A 12,361-nucleotide genomic window follows, 5' to 3' on the forward strand; every position below is an offset into this window, starting at 1 on the left:
AAATTTATGGCTAATATTGTGTTATAAGAAAAACAAAACTTATTGGACTGGTAACAGTTTTGATTGCGTATTAAAACACTTAAAAATTGGACTTGAAGCAGGCAGTGCGTGATTTGTTGTCTTCAGTGAAAGCAAGTAAAGTGAAGTACATCTAACTGTGGAATCTTGAACTTGTATGGTGGTTACTATGATATTGCTTTAAGCTTTATTAAATAAATATGATTTTATTAATATAGATTTTGTTACACAATTGTACATGAAATTAACAGAGAGAGGGTTTTGTTTTGTCTAGCGCTAAGCTACAAATTGTCCAACGTCGAGAATCGAATCCAGGATTTTGCATTGTAAGTCGACAAACTTCTGATTGACACACCGAGGGATAGGAAGAGAGGGATAAATCGAAAAATTGATCTAGCATGGCAAATTATTTAGCGCTGGGCCTGTCGACATTATTTTAATTTATGACATGTGTAATTTGTGTATTTGTCATCGAATGAAGTGTATTTTTCTGCTTAACTTATCTGAGACATTCCTCTCAGTGTACGTTTTGAATTTTGCAGAGCGTGGACTACAGTTCATACACTGGATATAGTCAAACGGGATACCCATACTACCCTAATCAGGGATATGGGGCATATCTACCTGCTGTAAACGGTAAATCATCATTGGGCTACACTGGAGCTTCTTCTGGAACATATCAGCTTTCGCCTCTTCCTGCCCTATTAAACGGAGGTTCGTATAAAATAGCTATATTGTTGTTGCGACATGAGATGGCGTTATTTTACTCCTAGTCTAGTGCATGGATGGAAAAAGTATTCTGAAGTTAACAGTTTATATACCACATTTAGTGATTCAAACACTGTTGGAAATAATAACCTTAATGTACCTTCGTGGTAGTTACTGCTTTCTGACTAACATTCTGATAATAAGTAATTTTCTTGACAAGTAATGTTTTATAGCCATTAAGCGTACGTTGAACATGTCACAATCTTTACATTTTGCTAATTCTCAGTGCTGAATCTTACTGTGTCAAAGTACTAATTAAAAATGGCTAACATTGATATATAATACAATAGCCCGAAATGCCTCCCAGTTTCTTTGCTTTTACAGTAAGACTGTTATATATGTAAGACTGATGTCGTGCCTGGGATAGAGTTGGGTATCTTATTTGTATTGTTTTTCGGATTGAACCAGTTCTGAGCTCTCTCTTGGGATTTTGGTAATCATATGCACCCTGGAGGGTCAGATGCTCTTTCACCAGTTCTGATTTGGGTAATCCCTGGATCAGGTTCACCCTGTCCGAGGGTCTGGAATCTTCGATGCTCTTTGACCAGTTCTGAGCTTATACCGGTTGTTTGTTTTTGAACTTCGCGCGAAGGTACTCGAGGGCCATCTGTGGTAGTGATCCTAATTTGACAGCAAAAGAGTAAAAACGAATACAGCTAGTTAAAACCACTTAACGTTAACTCTTAATTAACTCTTTTACGACGAATAGAGGAATTGACCTGAACAACATACCCCCTACACACACACATCCCAATGAGCGAGCAAGTTTGATGACGGTGATTCGAACTCTCGACCCACAGATTATGAGTCGAGGGCCCTAACAATCAGGCTATGATAGGCTACTTATTTTGATATCTTCATAGAACACTCTTCACTCTATTAGAATATAGTATAGGTGCCCATCAAAATATAGATTTCTACAATAATATATACTTTTTTCTTGATATTGAAAATGCACTTGGAAAAACAGCAAGTCTTAATCTCTTATGTTTCTTATGCCAGTTAATTTTAGTAAAGTTCTTTGACAGCTATAATTTAAAATGTCGTGCTTTGAATTGTAAAAACAACAATAACTCTTATTTAACGCATAATGATAACTAAAAACTTGCTTAATGCAAGAACACCTCCAACATTTAATGGGTTGTTACTTCAAATACCACAATAAGACCATAACCAGACTGAAGGTAGAAAATGCCAGGCTAAGTTACTCAATGTATAGGAGAGGCTATAAAACTGACGTGAATAGATTAATTCTAACATATGAAGCAGTTTCACTCTTACAGGTCATGTTTCCACTGGTATCTCTTCCCCTAGGGCACATTTGCTGTTTCCAGTTTGTACTCTGGCTTTATTTTTCTGTATCATTGTGTAAACACGTCTGTTTTATATTGTTTCATTTATAAGCGACAATAACACTCTGGATATGAATATAAAATTTCATGAAAATATTTCAGTACTAACTTATATGTAGAAAATCTCTACTGCTGTATTAATTCGTGTGTGTAGAAAATATCTACTTCTGTACTAACTTATATGTAGAAAATATACTTCTGTACTAATGCATATGTAGAAAATCTCTACTGCTGTATTAATTCGTGTGTGTAGAAAATATCTACTTCAGTACTAACTTATATGTAGAAAATCTCTACTGCTGTATTAATTCGTGAGTGTAGAAAATATCTACTTCAGTACTAACTTATATGTAGAAAATCTCTACTGCTGTATTAATTCGTGTGTGTAGAAAATATCTACTTCTGTACTAACTTATATGTAGAAAATCTCTACTGCTGTATTAATTCGTGTGTGTAGAAAATATACTTCAGTACTAACTTATATGTAGAAAATCTCTACTGCTGTATTAATTCGTGTGTGTAGAAAATATCTACTTCTGTACTAACTTATATGTAGAAAATCTCTACTGCTGTATTAATTTGTGTGTGTAGAAAATATACTCAGTACTAACTTATATGTAGAAAATCTCTACTGCTGTATTAATTCTACTGTGTATTAAGTGTGTAGAAAATATCTACTTCAGTACTAACTTATATGTAGAAAATCTCTACTGCTGTATTAATTCGTGTGTGTAGAAAATATCTACTCTGTACTAACTTATATGTACTCTGAAAATATGTAGAAAATATACTTCTGTACTAATGCATATGTAGAAAATCTCTACTGCTGTATTAATTCGTGTGTGTAGAAAATATCTACTTCAGTACTAACTTATATGTAGAAAATCTCTACTGCTGTATTAATTCGTGTGTGTAGAAAATATCTACTTCTGTACTAACTTATATGTAGAAAATCTCTACTGCTGTATTAATGCATATGTAGAAAATCTTTACTGCTGCATTAACTTGTGTGTAGAAAACCTCTATTGCTGTATTAACTTGTGTGCTGAGACGGACTGGTTCCTTATGAAGTTTCACTATCAGTTCTCTCTTGCTGTAACAGCTTTTTCCCCGTTTTCCATCTACTACTAGAGCATATTTCTATTTTATAGGTGCTAATATAGTGACCAGTCATGCATACACAATTTATAAAATATGTTTAACAGCATTATAACTTTGTGTATAGATAAAAGTACCTTTACCTAAATAAATTTTTTCGCGATAGATAACTCTAGGCCTTGTAAGTTGTAGCATTGTTCCTATACGGTACAATATAATGTTTTGGGGTGAAAGTCACTAATATTCGCATCTGTTACATAGTTTACACTTCTGTTTTTTATAGAAACCTTGCAATACAATGAAAATGGATGTTCTCCTAACAAAGTGGATGCATCAAGTGTTAGTAAGAAAAGTAAGTATTCATGTACGAAATAGACAGTCTTTCCAGTATTTAACCGCCACTTATATTTTAATAAAACTACTACATTACATCACAGGTGTACAAACACTTCACTTCTCAAATCTTAAACCGCGTGTGTACCTTACCGTTATTTAAACCACAGGTGAACGAACATCTCGTTCAAGCTTTACATCACATGTTACCCACACCGCTTTTTTATAAATCAGAGGTGTACAAACACCTCCATTAAACATCACACCGCATGTTTACCCATGCTGTTATTATTTAAAACATAAGCGTACAAACGCTTCCATTAAACTGTAAACTGCACGTGACACATACGGTTATCATTAAAATCAAAGGTGAACAAGTACTTTATTTTCTTAAACTTTACTCCGTAGACGTACGAGTGCCACTATTTTATGAAATTTCAGTTGTGCAAGTACCACTCAGACTACACAACTGGGCTGTGTTGTGCCTACTGAGATAGCTAAATTTGATTTTAGCGTTATAAGCACTCAGACTTGTCGCAGGGGTAAAAGCGCCATTATACAAATGAACGAGAAATAATATCTTGACGAAGGTACAAGTGTAAGCTTGATATAGTACTAGTTATTTAAGAAGTTTGCCTGCTATATCCATTAAATCGTTTATTGTCAAGCTGGATGCTTGTTTGTATTTCTGAATGTGTCGACTGGCCTATAAGGATCGCAGTTTTTCAAAAATTAACCAGTGACAAAACCTTCACGATAAAACACACTGAATGTAAATAAAAATCATTCGTGATTATTGTCTTTTAAAAATTAGTGCAAATGTAATTCTGCTTTCCAGTGTGACTATACCAAAATTTATGTTACTTGTGCACCTGACAGCGTATCCTTTTTTTTTTTACTCTAGACGCCAGTAAAAATAGTCGGAGTCGTGGTCGACGTCATACTAACCCTTCCCCTGACCCTGATAATAACTTGGAGCGTGTGTTTGTATGGGATCTAGACGAAACTATTATAATCTTTCATTCTCTTCTCACTGGATCTTTCGCTACTCGTTATGGAAAGGTAAGAATATTTCTTCTAAAGTTTAAAAACCCTTTTTAATTGTTAGAAGTTGTTAAAATAAATTAGAAATAATTTGATAATTCGATTTTTTTTTCAAGTTGGGAAAATAAAATAAAAATACTCTGGAATGTATGTTGATATGATTTTACAAAATGTTGCAGACTGATAAAAAAAAGACTAGTTACAAAGTTATTTCAAATGTATCAATCCGTTAGAAGAAGCTTACACCTATTATGCACTTTTGAACCTAGACAGGGTAGTTTGGTAATTTTCAGTTTTTCTGCTTCTCCTTACGGTAAAATGCACGCTTCTCTTATATAACATCAACTTGGTATTTGATTCGGAAACACATTCTAATGATCGCATTTAAATAAATATTAACTTCCGAGCAGAGCAAGCTACGTGCTCAGAGCAAAATTTATACTCAACTTGGCAATCAGTGTAGATAGTTAAACTTAAGTGATTAGATTTCAACTTACGAAGATTAGAATTAATTGTTTTCGTTAGCGAAATTTTCGGCCGTAATGTCATAACAATTTTTTCATCTTGCAAAAAAAAAAAAAAAGTGCTCAAGTTACTTGCAAAGGTATGACATAAAATGATTATTTAAAGAGGTATTAACCCATTTCTGCTGGAATCACTGACCAAAGAGACAGACTCAGTTTATGTCTATTCTGTATCCAGTTAAGGGTATGCTTGGCTCGCTTCTTTCTACAATACGAACATTATAGTATAGCTCAAAATTTTGTTTTAATAAACTGCATATGTAAAATCCTGAACATTTAGAAAATAAAAAAACGTTTTTAGTTATTTTTATCACCTCCTTCGCCGAAATTATGTTTCACTTCTGAGTGCCCTCTAGTGTAGATATGTTATGTTTTGATTTTAAATTTAAACTTTAAATATAAGTATAATGGGTTGAATTAAAAAGTGTTTCATTTTTTCAATTTTTTTGTTTAAAAAGGTGTTCCCTTTTATCAATTTTTCCTTTCTTATGAGTTAAAGTATGATTAATATAAATCAAATGTTTCTTTTATCCTGATTCTTTTCTTCCTGCACAATATTATTATTTTTTGTTATTTTACGCCGAAGTTGGTGAAATTATGCAGAATTAAACATCTGATCGTACTATTATACCCGAGTATTTAACTTTAACAGCTAGTGGATGTAAGTCTCTAAAATAGGTGAGCGGCGTACAACTAAACGTTTGAACGTACTATTATAACTAAGTACTTCATTTTGAAAGCCAGCAAGTACACTCGTTACCCATGAAATTGGTGAGCGGTCTAAAACTAAACGTCTGAACGTGCTATTATAACCGATTACTTCACTTTAAAAACCATCATGTCTACGCTCTTGAAACTGGTGAACGGCTTAAAACTAAACATCTGAACTTACTATTGCAACCGACAGTACTTCACTTTGATATCACTGAACGATTAACTTTGATTGCCTGCAGTTGCTTCCCCCTGAAAACCCAGAAACTGGTAAAGTCACCTGCAACCTCAAAACACATGAACACAGAATTAAGCTGAACACATTGTTAATCTGCAGCTGCATAAAGGGCACTGACATACAACAGCTAAAAATATAAACGTATTATTTAAATTGAACAGTCAGTTTCCATGATCTGCGAATGTAATATGTTTAAAACGGTATAAACGTTTAAACACATTATTACAGCTGTACATTGTCAGAAGTAAAGGGATTTGCAACAACTGAATATATGAATACTTTAGCACACTTTGATAACAAGGCCTACGATGATTTTATTGTCTAGAAATTTTTATATATTTTTCAGTGATTCCTATATGCTAAATTTAAAATTAATATCCATATCTCTCCATCACGTGCAGATTTTTCACAAAAAAAGTCGTATATATTTTTACATAAGTAAATCATTTTCAGTGAAATCGGGTCACTTTTTGTTATGTTTAACAAAGTTGACAGCCACTGGCTATAGATTTCTTTAGACCAGTCGCAACGTAAGAGTCTTATCGACTGTTCTAGATTCCAGAAACAGACTGTTAGTGTATAAACGGTTATCAGGCTTTATGATATGTCTTTCTATATAGTATTTGTTTATGCGTGTACTTTGACATTATTTTTTATTTTCAATATTACTTATTCGAAGCTACAGCAATTTTATAAAGTGTTCTTGTTTAGAATGGTAACATACATTCATCTGTTCCTATTGCGTATTTGGTTCACATGAAGGAAACGTACGAAAATCGCAAACTTTTTCTTAATATGGTATAATACAAAGAACATGGTTGGGTACTTTGTGGAGAATTAAAAGTATATTGTCTGTTATACCAAGTTCCCATGTTTTTGTGTGTGTAAAATTGGACAACATTAGAGGAAATCAGCCCTGGATAAAGAAGCAATGGCCACGCAGAGTCAGTCTGGTACCAGGATCAACAAACATTAAATTTGAAAGTTCGGTTGACACAAAGAAAGTCCTATTACTTCCTTTTCACATAAAATTAGACTTGATGAAGTAGCTTGTAAAGACATTAGACAAATATGGCGACTGTTTCAAGTATCTATGCAGGCAATTAACAGCTCTTTCAGAAGCTAAACTTTAAGAAAGGGTTTTTTGTTGGGCCTCAGATTAAGAAATTAACTTTGGATGAATAGTTCAAAAGGTCAAGAAGGAATGTTGATAAAGAAACGAGGAATGCCTTTAAAGATATTAATGAAAAAATATAGAAAACAACAAGGACCCAAATACAGAAAATATTGTCAATAACATGCTCGATAAGTTCAAAGAGTTGGGTTGTAATATGAGCTTCAAAGTTCATTCCTTACGTTCACATACTGACTATTTTTCTGCAAATATTGGCGCTATCAATAAAGAATAAGAGGAAAAGTTTCATCAATACATTAGGGAAATGGAGAGAAGGTATCAGAGAAGTTGGAACATCAGCATTATGATTGATCACTGATTGTCATTGAAATGAGATGATCTAGACGTAATACATTAAAGAAAGATTAAAGCACGTGGTTTTGAGACTAAAAAACGTGTATTTCACACACACATAGACACAAATCAGGATGACTGAGGATGCATATTTGATTGACATAAACATTTTCCCATTTTATTAAGTTTTTTGTATTTTTGTTAATAAACACAATAAACATTGTGGTGAGCGAAATAATAATTTGATCTAAGTAAGGGTTTTTTCTTCTTCCCGATTTGTAAACAATTTTTATGTGATAGAAAAAAGTGAATAGTAATTTCGAAATCTGTGTAGCTGAGTTATGGAAAATCCGTTATTAAAACCAAAACAATTTTTATGAAGTTTAAATTCTTAGGTCTGTGTAACCTGTAGCTTTATGACGCTAATTATAACAAAATAAGAAGCAAAATTTAAAGTAAAGATACTGTCGCTCATTATATTGCTTTTTTATATTGAAGTTCTCATTGGGCTACTTGATAATGAAGTTTTATAAATTATGAAAACTACCCTGTTTAAAACATCTTTTTGTATACCTCTCTCTCCGTCTAGATTCAGTGAATCTTATATACCTTACAAACACTTTATCTGGGAAGAGTATAAACTTTTATTAATATACGAAAACATATTAATTGTTTGATAAAACGTAATTAGAAATCAAAGACAGAAATATAATAAGACAATTACAATAGAAAAAGTGTCAACAGAAGCAGATGAAAGCTAGTATTTAAAAACTGCATCTTTTTCTGGTTATATTGAAAAATAAATAAAGAGCTATACGAATTCTTTGTGATTGCGTTGGAACAAGAATTAGTCACTCGAACACCTGAGGACACGTAGAACAAAACATCACTTCAGCTTCGGCTCAACTTACATAGGAAAGCTTCAGTTACTTGTAACGTGAATAAAACGTGCCCTATCGTGTTCCTTCACGACTAGAACACCGTAGGAGTTGCCCACGCCACGTGAGAACCAAATCGATTACAAGAAATAAGCTGGCAGAAAGTTAAGATCGATTGTTAGAGTTCAAGATATTCTCAACATAACCATACCGAGCAGGAAAAACACACGGCGACACAAGAATGATTCATATGAGAATCACATATAACAACTAAAAAATCAACCAAACAACAAACATACATAGGTTAACAGTTAACCATGTCAGTGGATATGTAACATCTTAGGAGCTAACCCTGTTAATTACCAGAAATATTGTTATTGTGAACGTGCTTCATGCCCTTTTTGAAAACAAAACAAAACATAAAACTATACACTGGATAGGTGGACTGAAGACAAAATGTTATTGACTACTATTAATTTATTCACATTATATAGCCGTAAAGTAGCATGCACAATTAATAAACCTTGTATTCCGGAAATTGTCTAATCTCGAAGGGAGTTCCAGTTCAATCTACACTTTGATCAATGTTTGTCATTGGGTTATAATGATTTCGGAGAATTACACTTCTCATCAGTAACCCTGAACACAAAGTTAACCAAAGAGAAATGAGTTGTGTGTTTACAATGGTGAAAAGTATCAAACATAGTGTTGGTGTGAAAGTGTTTTATAGTTACGTTGATCAGTGTATATTAAACTGGACCTTCCTCGAACATAGATTTCGAGATTAAATAATTTTCGGACTCTGTTCTTGTGTGGCTATGTAATGTGAAGAAATGGATAGTAGCCAACGACACTTTTTCTTCGCTTCACCTATCCAGTGTATAATTTTTTTTTTATAGTGACTATAAAGCAGATTCACAACAGTAGTATTTTTGATGTTTTTCACTACGATATAGGCCAGGCCCAGTTTATTTCTTTATGGTTAATTTGCGTTCAGAGTGGGATTCTCCGAAACTTTTACAACCCGGTAACACACGTTGATCAAATTGTAGAGGGAATTGGACCTCCCTTGAACATAGACTTCAATATTAGCAATTCTTCGGAATACAAAGTTTATGTATTGTTAACTGTTATTTACTAGAAATATTAATAACATCTTACTGATTAGCATGAAGGTACACACAACAACTTAACAGATAACCATGAAGGGAATTTATACAACAGTTCAAAAATTAACTACGTTAGTATTGTACATAAAACTCAATAATTAACTATGCCTGTAATGTAAATACAATAACTCCTGTACTTCCAATCAGGAGTTTTTAATACTAACAGCTAGGATTATCCGCAACAACTCAATATTCAACTAAACTCTAAGTAAAGAAATGTTGACAAGAACTTAATAATTAATGATACAGGAACATATATAACTTTCAAAGGACAATGCTATCTGATATAGCTAGCTGCAACAGTTAAATATTCCAGGATGTTATCAGTTAACTCAACAGTTAATCTAGACAGGAACGTATATAAAGCTTCCAAAAATAGCTAAGTCTAAAATCCATATCACAATAAAAGTTATCAAAAAATGCGGAAAAAATGTAACAACTTAACAATAACGTTGTTAAAAGAGCAGATAACATAAACAACAACTTAATAAATAACATTGTTAAAAAAGTAGAAAATAGTTACAACAATTTAATCAATAACTAATCCACAGTCAACATCATAATTAAAGGTGTTAAAAAAATAGAAAATATATACAGTAAGCCAACAAAGAACCAAGTTCAGAATCTAAACCATAATTACAATAGAAACGGTAGAAAATATATATAACAAGTCAACAAAGAACTAAGTTTAGAACCCAAATTACAATTGAAAATATACACGAAACGTAACAAATAACCAAGTCTAGAATTCGTCTCACAATTAAAGTTGTTAAAAAAATGCAATAATGCATCAAATAATGAAGTTCAAAATCGAAAGCACAATTATGTTGTAAAAAGATCAGAAAATATATGCAACAAAGCAACAAATAACTAATATCACATTCGCGGTTAAAGTTGTTAAAACAAAACAGGAGATATATGGAAATAACAACTCGAACCAGGAATACACACACAACATACGAACTGATCAGGTAGGAATACATAGAACAAGAAAGTAGCACTGTTATTGATTATATTATAAATAATCTGTTGAATAAACATTTTAGGTATTCTTTCTTATTTGTTTGATAGAATATATAGAAATTTACCCTTTCATTTCAATCCTAATTATCATAGGTTGTTATGGATATTAATCACATTTTGGAATATGGTATGTTGCAGGGGCGTAGATCCTGGGGGGATGGTTAGGATACATTCCCCCTTCATTTTAGGTGGGTGGCATAGTGCATACAATCATCCCCCCCTACAGTTTGATCTGTTTAATTGTTTTATTGCATCACAAACCTACAAATTGTGTGTTTGTTCTTGTGATTCTCGTGTTTTTACCAATCGAATTACATAATTAGGCCTAGATGTAGGCTTTTTCAGTAGCCAAAATGTACATCTTTAATATAGGTGTGCTTCTAAGCTTTTCGATTTAAGAGATAGTTCGTAAGTATCAGTCAGTAGGCCTAAGTATACATGCAAGTATCGTAGCGACAAGATTACTCTGTGACTGCATGTTTACAGCTTTCAGGTTCACGCAATCAGAGATCACCAATTTACAAATTGAACAGTCCACATAAGTGGTTGCAAAAATTCCTCTCCCCCATCGGATGTAAAAAATTTACGCCCCTGGACTATGTTGGAATGTGGAACTTTTGTTTCTGTAGTATATTTGTACAGTCCTATTCTCATTGGTTTTCTTTACTACCTTCTCCAGTGTTTATTTAAATTTTATGAAAGGTATTAATCATATATATTTGATTATATATATTTGCATTTACCAACTGTTTTGCTATACATGTTATATGTGTGAAAGACAGGTTCGCATGGATTGCTGCATATTTACCCTGTAAGAATAATAAAGATTTTTGTTGCGATTGTTTTCTCATTTATATTTCATTGTTTATTCGGTATATGAAACTTTGTTTTGTGGCCTGGTACCCACCAAATCATCATCTCTCTAATGATAGCTAATACGTCACAATCTCTTGTCAAGTCTATAATGACAGAGACACTTCTGATGGCAGTAAGCCCGAACTATTAGAGCGTAGAATTCCAGGAACGGGGGTGTCATGTTACACCCGGGGTGGAGCTCAAGTTACTCGAGTGGCCTTCGCTAAAACTACGGGCCATTATAGCTGCTGACGGCGCTTTACGTTGTGTGAGCTACATCCAGGAGATACTGCTGAAGCCACTTCAGTATGTGCGCTGCTACAGATCTGCAGAAACACAGAACAAAGTACTGAGAAGTCTGTCTCGTACTCCCAGATGGTTACTAATACAATGTTAGTACTTTGTAATATCATGTTTTCTGTGAAAGCAGTATCATCCGGCACATTTAACGACCTGTCTCTTTAACGTTAAACATCATTACCATTTTTCTCTTTTTAGTTAGTTACATTGGTACAACATCATGATTTTTACAATTAATTATGAAAAACATTTTTTTCCTTTGACAACTTCATCAGCTAGTATAACAGATCTTGTTAGTTACTGTCTTCCTTTACCGAACTAATGTTGCTGTGTCATATTTCCAGATGGTTACACTAAAACCATTATTAATGTCAAATTGAGAGTAGTTGTACAAATACAGTACATTATAATATAGAGTTTTTCATAACCTGCGATTTTTGAAAGCCGAAGAGTATATTTGTAATCAAGTATGCGCTGTAAAACTGTATAACTTAGTGTCTATAGAGAATGACCTAAATATCGCAACAGAATATGCTTGTTGATGAAGAAAAAAGGACACAGTTATAAATTGATAACCGAAAA

General features: G+C 33.1%; 1 protein-coding gene across 3 annotated transcripts in view; it reads left to right on the plus strand.

Annotated features, from left to right (window-relative positions):
- LOC143230390 (protein phosphatase EYA2-like) overlaps window positions 1-12,361 on the plus strand; it is a 76,786-nt gene that overhangs the window by 44,210 nt on the left and 20,215 nt on the right. For all 3 annotated transcript variants that reach the window (XM_076463888.1, XM_076463890.1, XM_076463891.1), the window contains 3 exons: window positions 561-732; window positions 3,520-3,588; window positions 4,474-4,631. In XM_076463888.1, the coding sequence (XP_076320003.1) occupies window positions 561-732; window positions 3,520-3,588; window positions 4,474-4,631 (399 nt within the window). The remainder of the gene's footprint in view (window positions 1-560; window positions 733-3,519; window positions 3,589-4,473; window positions 4,632-12,361) is intronic.

The sequence above is a fragment of the Tachypleus tridentatus genome, chromosome 10 (assembly GCF_004210375.1).
Source record: "Tachypleus tridentatus isolate NWPU-2018 chromosome 10, ASM421037v1, whole genome shotgun sequence".
NCBI lineage: Eukaryota > Metazoa > Arthropoda > Merostomata > Xiphosura > Limulidae > Tachypleus > Tachypleus tridentatus.